This window comes from Molossus molossus, unplaced genomic scaffold (assembly GCF_014108415.1).
Source record: "Molossus molossus isolate mMolMol1 unplaced genomic scaffold, mMolMol1.p scaffold_m16_p_2, whole genome shotgun sequence".
NCBI lineage: Eukaryota > Metazoa > Chordata > Mammalia > Chiroptera > Molossidae > Molossus > Molossus molossus.
Window position 1 is genome coordinate 1,175,717 of NW_023425355.1, and position 24,454 is coordinate 1,200,170.

The 24,454-nt window shown below is 39.5% G+C and overlaps 1 protein-coding gene across 8 annotated transcripts in view; it reads left to right on the forward strand.

Moving 5' to 3' along the window:
* HDAC8 (histone deacetylase 8) overlaps positions 1–24,454 on the forward strand; it is a 234,713-nt gene that overhangs the window by 69,644 nt on the left and 140,615 nt on the right. For 6 of the 8 annotated variants that reach the window (XM_036270913.1, XM_036270915.1, XM_036270914.1 and 3 more), the window contains exons 8-9: positions 19,438–19,610; positions 22,034–22,128. In XM_036270913.1, the coding sequence (XP_036126806.1) occupies positions 19,438–19,610; positions 22,034–22,128 (268 nt within the window). Of the gene's footprint in view, positions 1–19,437; positions 19,611–20,165; positions 20,287–22,033; positions 22,129–22,746; positions 23,028–24,454 lie in introns of those variants that run through there. The other 2 variants (XM_036270916.1, XM_036270920.1) reach the window with 2 other exon arrangements.

The window sequence follows — 24,454 nt, forward strand, 5'->3', positions numbered from 1 at the left end:
GAGCGTGAGCACCCTGAGCATTCCGAGCAGCAGGCATCGAGTCCCAGAGCAGCAGAGGGAAGGGAAACCAAACCAAACCAGTCTTTGCCAATGAAATAGTTTTGCAGAGGATGGACCATGGTAACTAGATCACTTGGCCCCAGTCATTATGCTTGTGACTACTTCTGGTTTGTTGCCAGGGTCTCTTGCACATTTGCCATTATGACCTCTGACCCATCTGCCTGCCTCGGATGATATATAGTAGACACAGGAATGGATTACTGATGTAAAGAAGTCATTTGGTATATCTACTATCTCCTTTTCATCCTTTCTGTTCCATGAGCCCACTGATTTTCTGGGTCACTCCTAACCTGGGATAAATAAAGGAACTCTTTATTGCTGGTTCACTTGCAAGATGCTCTAATTCTTGTTTGTCACTCAGTTTCTAGTTTGCTCCTGGTAACTGCCTCTCCCTGTGGGATTCATGAGACCTTTTTCTCTCACTTCCTTCTTCCTTTTCACCCTCCTTGCTTCCCTCCCATTCTTCCTTCCTCCCCTTCTTCCTTTAAAGGTTTTGCCTCTGCTATGTTTTTGACTGCTAGCTAGTTAGGCAGGACTTAATGGTTTCATCTTAAAGTTGAACATGCCCCCTTTATTTTAAAAAATGTCTTTGGGTTTATTTTTTAATAGGCCAGACATATGATCTTTATGTGAATGTTTTCAACATGAAAAGACCTTGGGTTCCATTTTATGTAAAAGAGAATGTCAAGGTCAGAGCTTCCTATGACATTCAATACAAATTTAGAAGGGTAGGGTCACTGATTCCCATAATTTCCATGTGAGCTATTGGAACTGGGATTACAAATAGAGCCCTGTTTTAACCAGCATAAAGGAACATGAACATTGTTCTGGAAAATATACCTCCTCCTTCAGATAGAAGTTATGGCCCCAAGATATTATTGATTTACGTAGAAGTTCACATCCCTCCTCAGCCACATGCACAGGTACACACACAGTTTGGGGGAGAGGAAGGCTGTTTTGCCAAAGGGAGGGTTAGCTAGTTCCCAAGCTCTGATATCTAAGAGAGGAAATACGACTTTGTATATGTTTAACCTGTTCGCTCTCTAACTGTATTTGAATGCAGTGTGAGATAGTTTTAATAATATTTAAGCTATTACCCACACGCTGTGTTGATGACTTTGGGAGTGTTTATAGTTAAGGACTGTGGGAGAGAAGGACAATGACAAGTACTTCCTGGCTGTTGGTTCAAGACAGGTTTTAATAAATAGTAGGGTGCCACTCTGAACCTCAAATCTTGCAGGATGACCAAAGGACTCACCCACTGTGACCTGTCATGGTATACGTGTAGTTTGAAGAAGAAAATCAGAGTTGTGCTTAAACTTCTTAGTTTGTATTTCACCTATAATTTTACAGCTCTAATAGCCAGAAAACAATTCTTTACTCAATGTCCAATTATTAGCATATATCTCATAGGAGAGCTATATATATAGTGCTTTTAATGTGTGTGGATTCAAACTACACTGAAGCGGACAGTTCAACATTTTGAAAAAAAAACAAAACCTCACATTTTATTAAGAATATTCAACTATTCAACTTTGTGAGGTAATTAAGTGCAGACACTGTATAAATATTTCACCAAAATGAAAACACATTGTTAAACAGACTTTTCAATGAATAGGACTTATGAAAGGCTCTGTTAGGCAGGGCTTCTCATTCAATAGCAGTCTTTATATCCACATATGCAAAACTTTGCTGGTAAGAGCTATCAATCCAACCAAAAGAATAATCTTATTCTAGGGAACTACGGTTCATAATGGTAGTTATTGAAATAAAAATCTACCTGTATTTGGTCCTTGGTCCTGTACCTTGAGTCCTATAGCTTATATTCTATAATTAAAATGCAAAGAAATCTTTTTTCCCCCCATTGAAGACCACTGACCTAAAGGAAAATTCAGAGATCCTAGGAGTATAAAAAACCCCACAACCTAGTATTTTTGCCTCCTTTTACTGGAGAAATATTATACTTTTCTATTTTAAATAATTTTTATAGCTCTTCAACTGCTTTTTTCAAACATTAATTCTGCGCATGGGCTAACCAGAATAGCCCATCCAGAAAGAACTTGTCCTCCAGGACAATAGCAAGCTCATTAAAGGAATAGCTTATTTAAGCCTAAGTTTTTATTCCTGTGGGGATTCCTTTGTCCATCTGTAGGGAGCTCCACTGCTAGCCAACAAGAAAGAGAAAAAAATATATGACTAATACTTAATATACATATACTTCTGTAGTATATGTTTATTGTGTGAGAATTTTCCTTAGACCCTGACATAGCCTCTGAGGTCCAAGTCAGTGATGTTTTAAGCACAGGATCCATTCCTGTGGGTCTGGGGCCAAGATTCACCTCTCTGAAGCCACTCTGACCTTCCTACAAAAAAATTGAGCACCTTAAGAGACCTTATGATTTTTTTAAACATTAATTTCTAAGAATAAAGGGGAAGGAGCTACCATGCAACAACATGGGAGATTTGTGTATCTTTAAGTATAATGACATTGTTTTATTCATTTGTCTGGCAAATGTTTATTGAGTGTCTGCTTTATGCCATCTTGTAAGTGAGAAAACTGGAACTTAGAAAGTGATTTGCACAAGGTTGCTCGGCTAGTAAGTGGTGAAGGCAGCGTTAGAACCCATGTCTCTCTGCCTATTAACCATCAGCTACGTTGTCCCCAAAGTGTCATGTGGAAGTATAAAATTTCTTCATGAGGAAAAAAATACCATCTCAAGATTTCTTGGAAAAATTTATCTCAGGGGATTGCAGAAAACCCCTAAAAAATGAAACCATTAAAGTCTATGCAAGTGAACCACATGATCTGTGGTGTACATTATCCGTTGTGCTTATGATTGTGGAAGTGCAATTTAGATTTTTGTCCCCCAAATAGTCCTGAGGATTTAATTTGTAATTTGATGGATAGAAACCAAGAACAAATACTGCCAGATTTTATGTCTTAGGTTTTTTAGACTAGTATTGATAAAGATTTTGACGTTATGCATTTTTGCAACTATAGACATAATTTCTATCATCTCTTAGTTCTGGCAGAAGGCCATATCTACGTAGAGGATTAATTTTTTTCATCTATCGTACAAGTTGTTTATCTAATACCAATGGAATAAAATGAGAACCAAGGGACATCTCTAAAGGACATTTAAGTGAAATGTTTCTTTACACTATTAACTTTTAATGTTAATATTTAAAGAACAGATGTTTTAATGATGATAGGTTTTTCTTTCATTACAATGATAAGTCATCTAGAATTTATCTTCCACTTGGGACTCCAGACTTATTATCAGTCAATTTTAGAAGCAGGTGAATAGATCCTCAGTGAAAGGGACTCCAACAATTATAACCTACTCCTTAGAGCTTGGTAATATGGCAAAAGCAACACAAATACATATTTCTACATGAGTATTTTAACGCTGCCTTCACCACTTACTTGTTGCATTTGAGAACAAATAATTCTTTTTTTTTTTTTATCCTCACCCGAGGACATTTTTCCATTTTTTGTACAGATAGAGTGGGAGGGAGAGAGAGGAAGGGAGAGAGAGAGAGAAACATCGACGTGAAGGGACACATCGAGTGGCTGCCACCCGCACGACCAACCAGGGTCGGGGACAAACTGCAACCGAAGTACGTGCCCCTAGCGGGAACCGAACCCAGGTCTCTCCGGACCGCAGGCCGACGCTCCAACCGCTGAGCCAAACTGGCCAGGGCGAGAACAAATAATTCTATAGCCTTACCTACATCTTCATCCCCATTTCCATCACAATCTAAGAGCTGGTGAAAACTCTTTACAAAGTTGTTCAAGCTCTCTTCAGTTAGGTCACAGCTCCTCCACCTTGATCATAAGGAGCTCTCTTTGGCCCCACAATAAGGTAACAGAAGCTGCTAATTCACTTTTTTTTTTTTTTTTTTTTTTTGGTATGTGCCCCTAGCGGGAACCAAACCTGGGACTCTCTGGTCTGCAGCCCAATACTCCAACCGCTGAGCCAAACCATCCAGGGCTGTTAATTCACTTTATAACCCTTGCACTTTAGGTATTTGAATCAAGTGCTTTTATTCTATTTGATAAGCTTTTCTCCTGCCTCCACATGATATGGCAAATATGAAATTGCCTATTGTTTCTGGAAAAATGGATGACTCAGACAGCAATTAAATTCACAGGTAAAAATGAAACCAAGTGGGCTGTTTATTTATTGTTTCTAGTTTGATATGCCTTTTAAAATATGAAAGTCAAAAAATGTTAAGTGGCTAAGAATGGAGGATAATTTGGAGAGGAGATACTGTGCTTAATTATCTGAGTTGTCCTGAACCCTCTGTCAGTGGGCTCACCCTGCCTATTTCCAGTACTTGGTGGGGGTTGTAGTGGAGAACTCTGGGGTTTTTGTCTTACCTGATCCTTTGAGCTTTAAATCCATGTGGTTGGAAAGACAGTTCTTAAATCTCTTTCTGCCCCTCTTGGCCACTGTCTTTCTTTCTTTCTTTTTTCTTTTTAATAACTTTAGGTAATTTTATTTTATTTTTTATTTATTTTAATTAGTTAATTTATTTATTTTTGTTACAGATGTTTCTCCTTTTTCCCCAATGACACCTTCCTCCCCCTCCCTCCCCACCCTGTCCCCAGCTTTGTTGTCCATGTCCATTGGTCATGCATACATGCAAACCACAGAACTTTGGCCACTGTCTTTCATGACAAGTTCCGAAACTCCTACACCAAGTAGCCCTGACACCACGACAGCCCCTTGCCCCAGCAGAGTCTTCATAGGTGATTTTTTTCCCCTTTGAAGTCAAGGAGGACAATCTCCTGAGGTTCTGTGGGTTTGTTCTGTCACTCTGAGGTGCGCCTTCTCTGCTCTCCTTAGTGCTGAGTGATCCCTGCCCCCTGGAGAAAGGGACCTGATTCTTCCATAGCAGTTTAATAGGTTCTGATGCTAGAATGTGCTCTGAAACGATCCGGAGACAGGGAGACCTTGCTCATAAATGGACACTTTGAGAAGTGCACCCTTTAACGTAAGGCTCCTCTGTCCCTTCGGTGTAGCCTAGAAAATTCCCTCTGGGCTCTGCTTTCACACCTTACAGCTTTGAATCACTTCTCTGGACACTGCTGTTCACGTGGCAGCTGCTGGCACTGATGAGCTGCCTCCTTGTGTCCTGTTGCCATGGACTGTACGGAGATTAAGTTTGATGCGGTGTCCCTCACTTGACAAAAGGCCCAAAGCTATATTTTGCTGGAGCCATACCCGTTGGTCCTTAAAGAAGGAGCAAAGAAAAGACTCTTCACAAAAAACATATCCAATAACTAGATAACAAGTGAACGCGTGAAAGGGTGTCTGTGTGCCGGGCACTAAAGGCGGCACATTAGCCTGGAGACCGTGAAGGTGCAGCTGAGGCGCGAGCTGCAGGTGAAGGGCTGCGTGGTGCCCGCTCCAGGTGCAAAAATCCTGGAGAGGAAGGTGAAGTATGGGGGAGGTGTTAAATATATTGGGTGAGAAAAGCAGAAAAATCTCTATCCTACTTCAATATAGGAAAACCTCCCTACCTCGGCCTGATTAGAGGCAAGCAGCTCTGAATCATGGGATATTTTAAAATGCATTTGTATTACTTTCAAGCACTGGACATGCTAGTAATTCAAACTACACTAAGAGCGCCTGAAGAAAGGGGCTTTAAGAATCATTTGTAATTAGCACATCAATTATTTGTATATAAGTGAATGTGTACAAAGTACATAAAGAGTTTATTCTCTTAAGTAAGACAGACACTCTCCAGTGCAATCCTGTTTACACTATTAATTTGCTTAGCCAGCCCTTTCTGTGCCAAGATAGATGTATGTAAGAAATGCTTATTTCCTCAGGGAAGAATGAATCGCTTCCCTGTGTTTAGTTCAGTAACTAAGAAGCGGAGCGCCACTTGATTGGTTTGGGATTTCCAGGATATGGAGTTTGAATTTGCATACAGACCAGAGAGATTTCATATGGAGAAGATCTGGCAGCCATTGCCAGAGACCCAGTTTCCCCATCTGGATTTCATTGAAGTGATCTGGACTTCATCAAGCAACAGGACACTGATCCTAAATGATCCACCAGACACTTTAACGTAGGCATGTTTAAAATACATCCTGCCCCAGAAAAATAACTGTTAAAATATGATGAGTTGGAGTTACTCTATGTGCAGTACTTAAAAGTAATAAAAAGGCATTTCTTTTTAAGTCCCACAAAAACCATGCAATATCAAGTTAATGATGAAAATCAATCCCCAAACTCTTTCTCGCACACCTCATTGTGTGACGGCATTGCAGAGATTTCCAATCATCTGGGAAAGGGTATTATATTTTGATGAGCTGTACCAGGTGCTAACTACATGGCAGGACTTCAGCTTTGAATCTTACCGAGGCCCTCCTGGGTAAGGGTGAGGGAAGGGCTAGGGACATGTTTATTGTTAACAAATCGTTATTGTCTAGCTAAGTTTGAAAATCAGAGCAATTGAATAGAAGAAGAGGACATATCAGGTATATAGGGAGTGTAGAAAATCTGATTGAGGAATGAGACAGACACAGAGGCCTGTGTCTGTACCTGTGTGTATTAAACCATGCTCTAGGTAAATTGTGACTTCTTCAAGGCTCAGAGAGCGAAAACTAAGTGCAGAAAGCATAAGCACAAGTAAATAGACACGCAAATGTTGTTACTACAGTTGGAATGACTCCAGCTTTCCCCTTTCCCCCCAAGGGCATCACTATCCAGGGTCTGCAAAAGCCAAATAGCTGTTTGTCTTCCAATCTGATTTTTTTTTTTTTGCCTAAGAAATCAGAGAAGTAGGTTTCAGTTTTAATAATATATTCTCCCAACCTCTATCTAACAGAAAGGCATTTGTATTTCGGCCCCTTCTTAAAGTGAATTTTGTGTTTGGTAAAAGGTAATAGATTGGCAGCACTGGAAAAGGAATTACTGTACTCCCAGAACAGGTATAACTGTGCAGTGACACTATGAAATTTCTCCCTGCCTTTGGGGGACATTAGAGTACTATTCAGGAAGTCACGGCTGTGGTGTGCTATGCTGAACTCAACAGTATCCTAGCGGGCCGAAAGAATTAACATAGCACTCCAAGGGCCTGACTTAAGGCCATTCATTTATTCATTCAGCGGTAGGGAGTGCTTGCTCTGTGCCTGGTGCTGGAAGAAGACTTTCGCAAATGTTGTACCAGTTAATCCTCACAACAACCCTGTGAGGGAGAAAATAGTCTTGTTTTACAGAGAAGGAAACAGAGGTTCAGAGAAGTGAAGGGATTTGTCCAAGTTGCTATGCAAGCACTGGATCCAACTTTGTCTCATCCCCAGGGCAGTGTTTTTCCTGAACTCTTATGTTGTAAGAGCTGCAGAGGGATGGGTAAGACACATGCCCAAATGATGTGACACAGAGCAGAATGCTCTGTGGTCCTGGTGATTTCAGAACAGTGACATGACCTACCCCCAATCAAATAAGAGTCATTAGTACAGCTGGCCTTAGGATTCATATTCTTGAAGTCTTCTCTCATTTTTCTAAGCTTAGCTCTCCAACCCAGCTGGCCTCTTGGCCTACCCTAAGCCCTGTCCAAATAATATACACTGCTTGCTGGAGCCTCTGGCCTTTCAGAATGAGAAGAGCCAAAGAGTGGTGAGGTTTGTGAAAAGAGCACTGAATTGGAATTAGAATTAGTGTTCTAATTCCAACTTTGATGATTCAGTCTAGGCCACTGGTGAGGTCCTTTAATTCTGGATGACTCACTTTCCCCTGTGTAAATGAGAATGGTTTACTTCAAAGAGGTAAAGAGATAAGTAATAACAAACTAAAAATAGTATACAGCCCTTTTTGTTGCCAAGGTGACATATAATTGATGAGTAGAAATACTTGCGACAAGGCATATTAGAAGGAGATGCCAATTAGAATCTATGTTTTCATAGAATGGACTCAGCAATGATAGAAAAGATGCCTCTACAAAACGTTAAGAAAGTACATCTTGAAAATTAAAACAGCAAAAACAACGTGAGGATTGTTTTGTTTTGTTTTACAGTTTGGGCATTTAGGAGTTTGGGTTTGGTTTTATTTTTTGGTGGTTTTGCGGTTTGGGGGATTTTTTTGTTTTGTTGTATTTTGTTTTGTACTAAAGATGTTAATGGGACTAGTACAGCTTGCTTATGCTAAAATTAGAAACAGAAACTTATAGGAAATAAGATGTGTTCTGGATATGTCCAAGAGGCACCCAGGCCTCAAACAAAATGACACATCTTCCTCACTGCAGTGACCGCCCCCTGAATTTCCTGCATCCCTGAACCATTTGTAATAGACACTCAGGAGTCACGGAGGCATTTACCATATGTTGCATCCCCTGGCAGGATGAGTTTTTGCAGAATAAGTCAGCAGTGCCTGAGTTGAGAGATGATTGAGAGAATTTAGAGAGAACACACCTGTGAAAAGTTGAAGCACTCCCACTTGGGACTGATTAGTGATACTTTGGGTCCTTAACAAAATCTCGCTCTGAATCCCATCCGATACAATAGGTTTTTTATTTTGTAGTAAAGGCTTTGCTGCTGGCAATAACTCTTCTCAGGCTGACCTTGGGAGGTCACAGCATTAGTGACAAACATTTCTCTCTTTTCTCCTTCTACATCCTATCTTGGTTTTTCAACTTTGAATTCCTTATTTCTTTAATCTCTATTGATGAAGTCTCTAGAGGATGCTGAGAAGGCTTGTTGGAAAACAAAGATGATAAGGCTGGTCTGAGCTGGTTTGCAAGCTAGAAATCAGGAGACCATCCTGCTGGGAGCTTGCGCAGATCAAAGGTCCAGCTAGAGGGACAAGTTTGGGTTACCACATACTACCCCCAGCGTTGATTAACTGTAACACCATCTCTGGCTTCCCATTGTCCTGGTATTAGAGGTAAAGTGGCACCAATGAATCATCTCAAGACACACTGGAGAAGCTGTGGTCTACCCTGATGGAATAAAAGAAAAGGGGTTAACTGTATAATTTGGTTCTTGGGCTTTTCCTTTTATCTAAAAGCATCATTAATGTCATCACCCCTGGCTTTTATCCTCCTCAGGCACTAACTGCCTTCCCCAAAGCAATGCCTATAGGAACAGCTGCCACCGCTTCTCTTCCTCATTTGCATAGCCTGGTCTGAAAACCAGGCAGCTGAACACTGAGATCAGGCTTCTCATCAAGAAAAACTGCATTGCAAATGAATATCTTGTGTGTTTATAGGGAAGTTACTAATGTAGTGTAATGAGGTGCCTATCCTCCCCCTCCTTTCTGGATAAGACATTTTATACCTTGCCAAAACTTAAAATTAATGATTTGCAGTGTGGAACACTGTTACAATGGTAGGGAAACTTTCCCAAAAGCAATCCGGAGTGATTTTTTATTTATTTATTTATTTATTTAATGATTATTTATTGAATGCCTACTATGTATAAAGTATTGATTCTACCCTCAAGGAAGTTAGTGGATATATTAAAATTACAGATACATAGAGATATACATTTATATTCATATTCACATGCATTTGAATAAAATAAAATGCAAAAAGTTCTAAGAACCATAAGAGGTAAAATGCTGTGGGCACTGAAAGGGAGAAAATACTTCAGAAAAAAGCTTAATTGCAGAGGTAACACTTGATCTGGGTTCTAAAGGGTAGCTAATTACTCTATCTTTACAAAGTGTGTGAATGTGTATGTGTTTATAAAATCTGGGTCAAGTTTAAATATACAGAGAGCGTAAGGAAGGATGTTCTATACAGACAGTACAGCAAGATCAAAGTCAGGAGAGGATGAGCTATGTACAAAGAAGATTGGAGAAGTGGGTGGGAATCACATCATGCAGGAGCTGGAATGTTGAGCTATGAAAATTTGTAATGTAGCCTGTAAGCATTTGAGGAGCTGCTGAAGCTTTTAGAATGAGGGATAATATGATCAGAGCTTGCTCAAAAAGATAAACACTAAAAAAATGATAACACTGTGGCTGCTACTACTGCTGTTACACAAAATAATATGTGTAAAGTGGCTGATGCAAGCACCTAATGCATAGTATCTCGGTAAGTCATGGAAGCAGGTATACTGTAGTGGTTCAGACCATGATTCTGGTGCCAGGCTGCCTGAGTTCAAACATGAGCTCTGCCACTCAATAGATGTGTGGTCTTGTACAGATTTCTTAAGCTCTCTGTTTCTTAAGCTGCTGATTTTCCATCTATAAAATAGGATTAAAAACAATAGCTATTTATAAATTATTATGAGAGTCAAGTGAGCTAATACATATAAAATGCATAAAACAGTGATGTTTTGAATAAAGTTTTCAATAAATGTTAGTTATTATTATCATTTTTTATTCATGAATGGGATGGAACATGAGCTACCCTTTAAGGAATAGATATGATGTACACATGTAAAAGGGTTTCATCACAAGGAAGTACACGACAAAAAATCATAATATAAGAAAGTGCACCCCAGTGGGTGGCTCAGTTGATTGGAGTGTCATTCCATATACCAAAAGGTGTGGGTTCAATCTGTACAGGAGGGAATCGATCAATGTTTCTCTCTTGCTCCCTTCCTCTCTCTCTAAAATTAATAAAAGTATGTCCTCAGGTGAGGATAAAAAAAAGAAAGTACAAGGTGAGTGAAGTGAACCATGGACAGTTTAGTTTGCCTACAGAATAATATGAGTTAAGCAGTTATTAAATAATAAGATAAAAGTGTAGGCTGGAGTCCGATCATGAACAACTTTGAGTCATAGGCTAAGAATGTTAAGCATTATCTCAAGAAAATGGAGGAACATTGAAGGCTTTTGAGTAAAGGAGTGACTTGATCATAACCATTCCTAAGGAAAATTAACCCAATGGTAGTGTGTGATGCATTGGAGAGGTAAGAGACTTGAGGAAGCTATTGGAATCCACGAAGGAGATCATAAGGGCAGGTTAGAGTACTGCAGTGGGCATGAAGAAGAGGAAATGGGAGAGGCACTGGTAACTGAAAAGGAACAGGGAAAGGGAGGAATCAGAAAGAGCCTCAGAGTTTTGAACACAGATGTCTGAAATGATGGGGTATCATTAGCAGAGATGGGGAATAGAGGAGAAGATAAGGTGACAGGTTCAGCATGGTCAAAATTACAGTTGACTTTGTAGAAATTAACAAGCTGATCCTAAAATTTATGTGGAACTTCAATCCAAAATAGCGAAAGCAAACTTGAAAAGAATGAGATTGTAAGACTCAAACTTCCCACCTTCAAAACTTACAACAAAGCTACTGTAATCAAGACAGTGTACTGCTGGGATGAGGGTAGACATAGAGAACAATGGAATAGAGTTCAGAGTTCATGAAATATGTACAATCAATTGATTTTACACAAAGAGTTTTAATACAATTAAATGGGGGAAATAATAGCCTGTTCAATAAATGGTGGTGGGAAAATTGGAGAGCTACACTCAAGAAAAAGGAACTAGCCCTGGCCGGTTTGGCTCAGCGGTTAGAGCATCGCTCTGCAGGCCAATGAGTCACGGGTTCAATTCTGGTCAAGGGCACGTACCTTGGTTGTGGTTTGTCCCCAGCCTGGTCTGGTCACGTGGGAGGCAGGCAGTCAATGTGTCTCATATCCATGTTTCTCTCTCCCTCCCTCCCACTCTATCTGATGATAAATAGAAAAAAAATATCCTCGGGTGAGGATTAAAAAAAAAGAAAGAAACTAGACCACCAACTTACACCATACACAAGAATAAACTCAAAATGAATAAAAGACTTAAATGTAACCTGTGAAACCATAAAAGTCCTAGAAGAAAATATAGGCAGAAAACTCTCAGACATCATATGTAGTGGAATTTTCACTGATACATCTCCTAGGGCAAGAGAAATAAAGGAAAAAATTAATAAACGAGACTACATCAAACTAAAAATCTTCTGCAAGGTAAAAGAAACCAGCATCAAAATGAAAAGGGGACCCACTCTCTGGGAGAACATATTTGCCAACGATACATCAGATAAGGGGTTAATATCCAAAATATATAGACAGTACTCATACAACTCAACAAAAGGAAGACAAACAATCCAGTGAAAAAATGGGCAGAGGGCCCAGCCAGTGTGACTCATATGGTTGAGCATCAATCCAAGAGGTCACCGATTTGATTCTTTGTCAGGACACATGCCCAGGTTGTGGGCCCAATATCCAGTGGGGTCCATGGAGGAGGCGGTCAATTGATGTTCTCTCTCATCGATATTTCTCTCTCTCTCCTTCTCTCTTCCTCTCTAAAATCAATAAAGAAAAAAAATTTTTTTAATGGGCAGAGGACCATTAAATAGACACTTCTCCAAAAAGGACATACAAATGGCTAAGAGACATATGAAGAAATGCTCATCATCACTAATCATCAGAGAGATGCAAATTAAAACAACCATGAGGTATCACCTCACACCTGTCAGAATGGCCGCCATCAACAAATCATCAAACAACAAGTGTTGGCGAGGGTGTGGAGAAAAGGGAACTCTAGTACGCTGCTGGTGGGAATGCAGACTGGTGCAGCCACTATGGAAAACACTATGGTGTTTCCTCAAAAAATTAAAAATTGAACTGCCATTTGACCCAGTAATCCCACTTCTAGGAATATATCCTAAGAAGCCTGAAACACCAATCAGGAAGAATATATGCACCCCTATGTTCATAGCAGCACTATTTACAATAGCTAAGATCTGGAAACAGCCCAAGTGTCCATCAGTAGACGAATGGATAAAAAAGCTGTGGTACATTTATACAATGGAATACTATGAAGCTGTAAAAGAGAAGGAACTCTTACCCTTTGATACAACCTAGAGGGACCTGAAGAATATTATATGCTAAGCAAAATAAGCCAGTCAGAAGAAGACAAGTACCACATGATCTTACTTATTTGTGGAACAGCATGAACAAAATAATATGTTGACTAAAAGAGATCCAGAGTCATGGAAGTAGGGAACAGACTGACAAACCTCAGAGGGATGGTGTTGGGAGGGGTGGGAAGAGATAAACCAAAGAACTTATATGCATTTATGCACAACCAATGGACACAGACATTAGGCTGGGGAAAGTAGGACGGGGATGGGAATGGGAAGGAGGGTCAATGGAGAAAAAAGGGGGACAGCTGTAATGCTTTCAACAGTAAAAAAAAAAATTGTATATACAAACAATGGAATATTATTTAGCCATAAAAAGGAATGAAGTAGTAATAGATGTTACAACATGGATGAACTTTGAAAACATTATAATAAAGTGAAAGAAGCAAGTTGGAAAAGGCCACATTTATATAAAAGTTAGATTAGACAGATCCATAGAATGTAGATTAGTGGCTGCCAGGGGCTAGGGTACTGAAGAATGGTGGGAATGGTGAGTAGCTTCTTTTTTTTTTTTTTATCCTCACCCAAGGACATTTTTCCATTTTTTGTTCAGATAGAGTGGGAGGGAGGGAGGGAGGGAGGGAGAGAGAGAGAGAGAGAGAGAGAGAGAGAGAGAGAGAGAGAAACATTGACGTGAAAGGGACACATCGAGTGGCTGCCACCCACACGACCAACCAAAGCTGGGGAGAAACTGCAACCGAGGTACATGCCCTCAGCGGGAACCGAACCCGGGTCTCTCTGTACCGCAGGCCAATGATCGAACTGCTGAGCCAAACCGGCCAGGGTGTGAGTAGCTTCTTTAGGGGATGATGAAAATGTTCTAAATGTATTGTGATGATGGTTGTACAACTCTGTATATACTAAAAGCTGTTAATTGTATACTTTAAAAGGAGGGAAGAGATAAACCAAAGAACTTATATGCATAACCAATGGACACAGACAACATTGCTATGGGAGGAGGTGTCTGGAGGTGGGGGGAGAAACAGCTGTAACAAAAATAAATATAAAAAATAAATTTTAAAAGGGAGGTATTTTATGGTATGTGAACATCACTGAAGTTGTTTTCTAAAAAAATTTTTTTAAACATATTTCTTAATTGAGCTGTAGCCATTGATGGCCAGCTGCAGATTTTGAGTAGTATCAAGTAGCAGTCCCTTCTGAGAAGTTGAAAAGATAACAGAGAAAAGACGACTGGCTATCATGACCCAGGGGTCTCTTTCCCTTGAAGAGTGCAGTTGCGGGAGAGCCATAGAATCAGAAACTGGTTTGCAAGAAGTACATATAGTTGGCCAGTAAGTGGATAAATTTGGCAGAGCTGAAAAGGAGAGGAGGAAATGGGCAACTTGTGACCTAAAGGAACAGAATCAATAGGAAGGCAGAGACTAAAGATGTAAGAAGAGCTCATCAGCGATAGATGGCCCTTAGAGTGACAAGAAAGAGGATCTAGTGTTCATGGGCGAAATTCACCTCAAGGAAGAGGAGAACTATGAGAGAAGACATTTTCAGATAAAGAAAAGAGGTAGAGGAAGGCATTTATTGCACATTCTTTCAACCAACTCAGTCAGCTATGAGGCAGAAAAAGTCTGATCTAGAAAAACATCAAAGTTGGTGCTTCATACCTGACTGAGCTGGTCAAAGCTACATGTAGTGAATCAACAGTTACCTTTGGAGAGGGAATGGAAATGGAGAGAAAGTAATTTTTCACTTTTATTTGATAGGCTTTTGTATTTTATTTTTAGCATGAATAATATATTCATTATATCTGTATTTTTTTGAAAATTAGACTAGATATTGCAAGAAATTGTTTACCAATAGGAGGTGAAGCGAAGGCTTGCCAAGCTACACAAGAGTGAGTGGCACATCTCAGTCACTCAGTATGTTTATGGAATTTGTTGAATTGAAGTTATAAGCACAAATTGTAGAGGAAGCCATTGTTTTGATTTCTCAGCTTTCTCCAACAGAAAAGAACAGAAAATTCTGACAGTGTGGTTTATCCAAAGACTTAAGGATTGACAAGGCAAGAATGACAAAGGTGCGAAGGAATTAAGTATGCTATTAGGAGTTTTTGAAATGACTAACCATTTTCTCCAAAATGAGTAGTGAAGTAAGTGAGGCCAAAAGATAGGCCTGTAGACTTTGAAAATGGGAGAGAGACTAGGAAAAATAGTTATAACGAGAATAAAGAGAAAAATCAATGGGAGAAACATGGAAGGATAGAACACTGTACACAGGAAATGTAGGTCCTAGAAGTGAACAATTTCAAGTGCTTTCTTACCAGACCCGAAAGGATTATGCCTAGGGATAACTAAAGCAGAGTTTGGGTGGGCATCCCTGTTCAAAAAGTGAAGAAACTGTGATGTCATTGAATTAGAAGGGTCAGGTCTCCCTTATTCAATACAGTAAGCCCCACTTCCCAACCTAGTGCCTGGTATATAGTAGGCATTCAGGAAGGGAGGGAGGGAGGGAGGAAGGAGAAAAGAGTGAATAACACTTATCACAATTATTTGTTTTTCTGTCTTCTTCCCCTACTGGATCATAAGCTCTTTGGGTCTTATTTCTGTTTCTCTATGCCTAGCATAGGGAAGAGTAGGTGCTTGAATCAAGATTTTAGTGAGTGATGGCCGTAAAAAAGAGAAGGAAATCTTACTTTTTGGGACAGCATGGATGGACCTGGAGAGCATTATGCTAAATGAAATAAGCCAGTCAGAGAAAGACAAGTACCACATAATCTCACTTATATGTGAAATCTAAGGAACAAAATAAACTAACAAACAAGATAGAAACAGCCTCAGATACAGAGAACAGAATGACAGCTGTCAGTGGGGAGGTGTATTCGGGGGCTGGGTGACAAAGATGAAGGGGTTAAGCAAAAAAAACAACCTCATAGACAGAGACAACAGCATGGTGATTACCAGAGGAAAAGGGGGGTGGGGAGGTAGGAGAGGATAAAGGGAGGACTTGACTTGGGGTGGTGAACACACAGTACAATATATACATGATGTACTATAGAATTGTACACCTGAAACCTATATAATTTTATTAACCAATGCTGCCCCAATCATTTTAATAAAAAAAATAAAGACAATGCAGGAGCATAAAGGTTTTAGTGAGTGAATGGATGTTGAACTGTAGAGAATGATGAAAAGGAAAGAGAGAGAGACAGAAAGATTGTGAACCAGGTGTTAAAATCCTCAGGGGAGGTAGAAGAGTACATTATAGGTGTACAGATAAGAAATTTCATAATATTTGAGGAGTGTAAGCAAGTGACATTGACTTCAAAAAAGGAGCAATTGATGACAAGTAGGAATATTGGATTTGGAAGTAGCAATAAGGAAAAGGAATATTTTAATTTCTCTTTCCTCTTCCTATAAATTCAGGAGAAATGAGCACAATGTGTTTTCTCCTTTGACACACCCCTCCCCCAATCTGTCACCTAGCTTTCTCAGTTTTGTCCTCAATTTGTCTTACCTTGCTTTCTGTCACTCTTGTGCCTAGAATACTTCAATGCCCCCCTTTTTTTTATCCTCACCCGAGGACATTTTTCCTTTTTTTTTTTTTTCAGATAGAGTGGGAGGGAGAGAGAGAGAGAGAAAGAGAGAGAGAGAGAGAGAGAGAGAGAGAGGTGAAAGGAACACATCATGTGGCTGCCACCCGCATGGCCAACCAGGGCTGGGGACAAACTGCCACCGAGGTACGCGCCCTCAGTGGGAACCGAACCCGGGTCTCTCTGGACAGCAGGCCTACGCTCTAACCGCTGAGCCAAACCGGCCAGGGCTTCAATGCCCTTTTTTGCTAATCCCTCTGTCTCCAGCTTTTCTCTCTTTAGCCTTATATGCAACAGCAAAAGTCAAATTTCCTAAACATTTTCAGCAACATCAGTACTTATACTTTTCCAGTGGCTCCTATTTGGCAGTCAAACCAAATGAAAACTTCTAGTCTTGAATTTAAGAGTGTCCACCATCTAGCTCTTTGTAAGCTGTCCTCATTTCCAGTTGCTTTGATAGTTATACTGTATACAAAATACCCTACTTTTTTCAAAGGTTCTAATTACTCTTTTGTCATTTACTTTTCACCAGTTTACATGTACTGATTGTGTGTGTGTGTGTCTATGTGGCTTTGCATAACCACAACTACTTCCACAATCAAGATACAGAACTGTACCATCACCACAAGGCTTTCTCATGCAACCACACCCAACCCCTGGCAACCAGTAATCTGTTCTCCATCCCTCCAATTATTATTTCACAAATGGTATGTAAGTGGAATCATGCAGTATCGATTTGGGGATTGGCCTTGTTCACCCAGCATAATTCCCTTGAGATCCATCCAAGTTCTTTGACATGTATCAGTAGTTCGTTTCTTTTTATTGATAAACAATATTCCAATGCTATAGATGTACCACAGTTTAACTATTCACTTGTTGAAGTATATCTGAGTTGTTTCAAGTTTGGATTGTTACAAGTAAAGCTACTATGACCATTTATGTACAAGTTCCTATATGAAAATTAGTCTTAATTTCTCTTGAATAAATGCCCAAGAATGCAATGGCTGGGTCTTGTGGTAAGTCTCCTTTTAGTTTTGATGGGAACAGCCGAAGCATTTTCCAGAGTGGCTATATCATTTTACGTTCCCACCCACAAGATATATGTGATATCATTTTCTCCACATCCTCACCAGCAATTGTTATTACTGTTTTTCATTTTAGCCATTTTGGTAGATGGCTCATTGTAGTTTTCCTCCTCTTTTAAGACCTAAGTCAAGAGGTACTCCTGTAGAGCCTTTCCTAACATCATCTGGAAACGCTAATTATTCTCTCTTCTATGCCATCTCTGATACTTCATTTATCATTGTATTTTAATTATTTATTGACATAGACTGAGTCTTCCCCTCTGTTCTGAGCCCCTTGAAGATAAGAACTGTGCCATATTCATCTTTGTTCATGCAACATCTGGTATAGTTATATGCTGTACACACAGAGGGCACTCAGTTAATGTGTGCCAAGTGAAGGGAAAACTGAATGAGAAAACATCAGTCTTTCTTACCTCCCCCACTCCACAGTACACTATAAACCTTTTTAGAACAGAGATCATTCCTTCCACTCTGTCTCCCAACAGCAGCTCTGTACATGTAGATGCTCAATAAATGTTGGCCAACTATTCAGGTGGCTTATCATTTCTCTGCACCCAGGAGATAAGCACATGAAAGAGAGGATAGGCCTGAGTATTCCTGCATTGAGTATCATAGGTCATAAGTTTTATAATATTCTTATAATCTCCACAATCACTCAATATTTGTCTGCACAGATGAGAAATCAAAACAAAACAGTCCTTTGACTCAAAGAATGTCTCTGCAGCTGAGCACTTTTCAATAGTTTCAGTGCCCTTGTTACATATGAATTTGAGAGATCGGCATTTTACATCCCTGAATTCTTTTTGCAGTTTCAGAAGGATCTGGGATTTTTCTGTTTTTGCTGCACTGGTATAATTTGACATGTTGACTATGAAGGGGTATTAACCCCAGCATTTTAATCACTTTTTGACTCTGCTTTTTCTCAACTCTGAAGTATGTTAATTTGCACATGTTTATATGTCTCTGTGAGAGTTACTCAGGCCCTTGAGTACTGGTATATGTTTTGTCTGGGAACTAGATTGTAAGCCCCTTGAGAGCAGGGACCTTATAACTCCTAGGAATGCATTCTGGACATTGTCAGTGTTCAATTAATGAGAAGACTGGAAACCTGACGAAGGTCATCTGTCACATTGACAACTTCCTTTTCACTTTAAAGGCTTCTAACTTTATAAAAAGCTGTTAGGTTGATTTGATAGCATTGAATGATTCTACCCAAATTATGCTCATTCCTACCCACTACAATTTGTTCTTTAGGTTGGTTTCAGATTTATAATTTGGGATCAGTTGTTGCTGTTCCCTTCCCTATAATACTCTGGTTACAGAAGAACTGGGGAGGGCTGCATTTCATGCCCACAATTCCTTTAGCATAATAAAGAGTAAGCTGATAGTGTTTATGCTTGCAAAGCATATAATTCTCTTCACCAGCCCCCAGTGATAACTAGGTGATAAACTCAAAGTATGTTGACAGTTTTAATTATCAGAAATAATCCTTAATAACTAGTCAATATATATGTCGTATTTTCCCATATTGGAAAGTGGAGTAAATATGTCCATTGTGTACTATGGCTGTTGAAGCTGAGTTAATATGAAAGTTTCTAGTAAGTCTGCATTCTAAAGCTCAGGATAGATTTGCTCCTTGGTGAGGGTGGAGGTGGGTATCACTTTTGTGTAAATGAACTTATTGAGGTATAATTTATACACAGTCTGATTACACCCTTTTTAGATGGAAACTTTGATGAGTTTGACAAATTGGATTTTTTTCCCTTCACTATTTCCTGATTCAACTATACCTCCCACTGGCTCCACCACCATCACCATCCCTAGAGCAAACTGAGCTGTCATTTTCTGACATTTTGTATTTTTTCTCTTTCCTACAGTGTACTAAAGGAGGTATACATAGCCTTTAATCCCAAAGCGGTGGTCTTACAGCTGGGAGCGGATACAATAGCTGGGGATCCCATGTGCTCCTTTAACATGACTCCTGTCGGAATTGGCAGATGTCTTAAGTACGTCCTTCAGTGGCAATTGGCAACGCTCATTTTGGGAGGAGGTGAGTACAAAAGGAGGTCACCAGGAGAATTTGTTGACCTTCCTATACACTTTATTTATTGACACTGAGGAAACTTGACTTCCTTAGATTAGATAATATCAACCTACCTGTGGTCCAGAAGCCCGAGTCAATTCAGCACAAGGAAATGCTCTGTCTCTCTGCTCGGTTTGGTGTGTGCAGACTCCTTGGCAGTCTGAAATGAAATGTTCAGTTCTTGAAGCAAAGGTCTTTGGGTTACGAGTAACACCAGATCTTCTTAAGAATAGAGAATGTTGACAGTGGACTTGGATCCATCTTCTCTCAGTATAGTCTTTGATTCTCAGTTCTAATAATGATCTTATAGAAACATGCCACTAAAATTCTAACTCTACTCAAATATATGTAGTAAACACATGAATGCATTAAACCTAAGCTGAAATCAGGAATGACTTCTGCCCCCCACCTCCCCTTAAAAAGTGTGGCTTTGTTACTAAAAGTAAAATTGAGAGATCTAAAGAATCTTTGGACATTCTTGCCCTCAGTATGTACTGATGTTTTGTGTTACTTAACCAACAGAAAACTGAATTGGTGCAATAGAAGCATTTACACATCTGTGAAAGGCACCTTTCACAACTTCAGCTACCTTGAAGATGCCTTGCTTAGAATCTTCTCTCTGTCTGGCACAATCTTTATTTTATTGGATGAATGCATCGATGTGTTCAAGTAACATGGTCAAGTTAGATTGAGCTTTAAATGTATGTATTATGGAACAGCTAATAGTTTATTATTCTGTCAACCTGTTGTAAAAAAAAAAATTAGAGGAGATCGTGGGAAGGCCTTATGAACATGAGTGAGCATTCACTAAAAATGCACAAGCCTGGCCCTTTGGCAGCCTCAACCCCTAGAGGGATCAAAATTAAAGGTGCTTACAAGAAACAACCTCTTATAAAAAGCCAGAAAGAAATGTATTAACTTCAACTCAAGGAAACGATAAAATCGATAACTACTGTGTGACATACTGCTTTCCTTAACAACATGAAGAATGGTGATTATGATACAAGTACAGTTAGGGGAGAAGAAAAAAAAAGGCCTTTCCACAACATATATCTGCATGCATCCAACTTTTGTTTGAGGATCCAGCTTTTACTTAGCATTAGTAAAGCCTCTTAGCTTTCTCAGTCCAAAGTTTTGGCTTTCGAAATACGTGTATTCCTGAAACTGCCTGTGTATAAATGGAATTTTTGGAAATCATATTGTATGGACACTAGAGAGACCTGTTACTTAAAACCTGTATGAAATCAAATAATCACTCCCAGTAAGTCAACCTTAGAAATTTTGATTTTCTACATCAGGAGTGTTTAAATAGTATCTATACTATTTCATTTAAATTTTCAACCGCCAATAAATAATACACAAACAATTCATGGAGGTGGCCACATCCCCCAAGCTTCCGTGGCCCTTACTGAGGCCTAAAAGTCACATTGCAGAAGCCACAGCATCCTTGACCTTTTAAGGAGTAGAAAAGCTTAAGAAATGGGTGGCCATATGTCCCACTTATACGTATTATCCCAATGAAATTATTAAGTGCCCCTTTTTACCCTTAAAAGTGTACCATTTTGGATGATAAATTTTATGGTTACCCTGCCTAAAATAGACTAAATTCTATTTCCCTCAGGCTGCATTGAGGTTAGGAAATTATTCCATTTTATCCTCACACTTTTGGAATTTAGCTAAAGGCCAATGTACTAATGCTTGCATGGCAGAACACAGCTATTCAGAACAAAAATATGCTAATTATTAGTCAGTATAATATGGCTTCTGGGTGATGGACAGGACCTGACGACATGGGTCAGAATGTCAACCAACCATTCTTCCTCATCTCATTCTCTTTTATCTCTGCTACTAGGCCCGCATTTTGTGGAGAAAAGGAGTGGTGATATTAAAAGAAGGACATCTGTTTCTGTTAGCATTTCCTTTTCTCTTTCCTGGATGTATCTAGGGCTATATCTGCCAAGATATTTAATATGCAAACCACATCCAGCAGTCATTTTATAGAATTGTTACAAAATTCATTACAGAAACCTTCACGTTGGGTAGGTCACCTCAAGAGATCCAGGTTTCAAGGATCTCATTCTTGCCGACGACTCTTGATGGAATTGAGGAGTTTAGGGTCCTCAAGTGCATATTTGTCCTGATATTAGGACCTTTTTAATCTCTGTAGGCCTTGAACTTCCCAGTTCCACACTGTGCATGGTCTAACTGGTCCACTAACTGACTACCAGGTGGTTTAAAATATAAGGGGATGTTTGAGTGAAATTCTACAAGTTGAAGTTGTCTTTTTAGCCCTTTTATTAAAACATTTTTCTCTCCTTCCTTACCCCCCTTCCCTCTCCTGCTGTTTTGTGACTATTCTTTCCTAACTTCACAATTCTTGGTGGAGACAGGAGGCTATAACCTTGCCAACACGGCTCGATGCTGGACATACTTGACCGGGGTCATCCTAGGGAAAACACTATCCTCTGAGATCCCAGATCATGAGGTAAGTAAGGCTCTGACAAGTCCTCTCTTCTTTAAGGGGAAGAGCTGAGTCATTCCACCTAATCAAAATCACGTCCTCACTACTCAATACCGTTTTGTTGAGAGACACTCCAATAACAATAACACACTGTCTTGGCAGAATAGTGGACTCTTGTTCCAAAATATCCAAGACCTTCTGCCTTTTTTACAACAGATCTCAAAGGCCAACCAACTTTAATTTCTCAATTAATTACAGAGACTGTGGGAAGGGGTCACCTGTTCACACAAAGAACTCTTTGGAATATGTGCATATTTTCATCCCCTACCTCAAAAAAGAAGGGGCAGTTTTCTAAACATATAAGCTGGGTTCTCATCCCACAGGCAGTGTGTCACACCTATGTTCTTTGCTGGTTGTCCTGGTCTCTCAATTTTCTTTGACTAATATAAAATTTAAGAAACACATAGTCACCACAAAGACAGGTGTGGTGACTTTTAAGTGATTAGTGGCACACAGAGGCTTGGGAAGGACCATTCAAAATGTGAACCATGTCATTTGAACCCTCACCATTTTCTTTAATCACATGATATGGGCTTTATGTTTTCCAAAGACAAGATGCCTATTCTAGTTTTCCCAAAACAGGTTAATAGAAAGCTCTCTGGGACCTGTGAGTGTGCTGATAATCCTTTACCCAGAAGTGTATCCCTTCTCTTCCTACCTACCTGCACACCTGGCAGGAAGTATGTTATCACAGATCTGGATGTGTAACTGCAGGCCTTAGACTGTGTGACTTTATAATAATGAACCAATACCTGCCTCCCCACTTTCTCAAGCCAATTCCCAAGATATAGAGATGGTGCTTTGGTTATAAAGTTTTGATTCCTCCCCAATGCAGAAGCTGTGCACTTGGGAGCATTATGTTCTTGAAAGTTACTTTTTTTTTTTTTTAATTAGAAACAACTTAAACTAATTTCCTTACAATTTTCTTCTAACCACAGATGACTTATAATATGTATCTCAGGAAAAAAAACCACTCAGTGTGTCTAGAATACAAATAGAAGGCAAACTATAATTTGAGACAATTTGCTGGTGTCAGGGTTAATAGTCCCTTTCCTTGACTTGACTTACCTTTATTCAGTATTTGGAAGCTTTATGAAATATAAAGGTAAGGAGACAAATTACATTTGTGAACACATGTAATTGTTGTTATTGCTGTGAGAATATCTCAGGTTGCATTATAATTTAAAGCACTGAGACTTTAAAAATGGATAAAGTTTTAAACATATAGAAGCCTGAATTGAGACTGTGTTCTGTTCCTAGGAAACAGTGCAAATCCATAGATTCATCTGTCTTAAAAGGTTGATAAATTTTAATAAAGATGATTACTGCATCTGGTAAAGCAATGTGTCTCAATAAGTGTAGGCTTGGCCTTACATATAGGCATGTCCTGTCTTTATTCTGACATATTCTGCCAGATTAAATGAGATATAATGTATGTCACGTGCCTAACACAGTTTTTGGCACATAATAGGCAACTTTGAAATCTAAATTTTCTCTTTTCCCTTTGCATGCTCCTAGCAACTTCTTATAACCAGACATTTATGACTTTGCCATTCATAAATTTCTCCAAACCTGTTTTGAATTCCTTCTATCATATTCTTCTGGTATTAGAGATGTGAGTCATCCAAGAAGGAACAAAGAAAAAAAATTGAAATGACAGTCTTCCAAGTGTAATAAGATAACATTTTCCTGAAAATTGTCAAACATAGACTCCACAGTGTGAAGGCACATATAAATTTTGTGCCACAATACACACTTGCACACAAATATGCTTGTGGTCCTCTGTAACCAGATCAACAAATGGTAGATCAAAAAATATTTATTAGCACCTATTGTGTGCTAGGCACCATGCTAGGTATCTTGGAAGAGGCCAAGACACGAAGACCTTGTCCCCTACCTCAAGCAGCAGGGAAGGTAGGCTGTGTAAGTGATGGGGGAATATGTGGACATACAAATAATTATATTACAGAGCAGAATAGGAACCACAAGACAGTAGGAACAGTGGCTATGGAGATGTGCTTCAAATGTAAACAGAATACAAGGGAGTGTACAGAATCCCCTGCCCTCCCGGAGCTGAAAATATAATTGAGAAATATAGTCACTGACAAGGTCAAGACAGTGCAACAGTCAGCCACAGTCTGGCTGACTCCTTCACTGTCTTTACTTTCAGTCTTGGGCTTTTGTTTTGTCTCTTGGGATAATAATCCCCCCCCCCACTTCCAAATGCCTTTCCCCTACCTCTCTACTATCTTCCTAGGTCCAGCTTCAAGCCCTATGCCTTTAATAATCC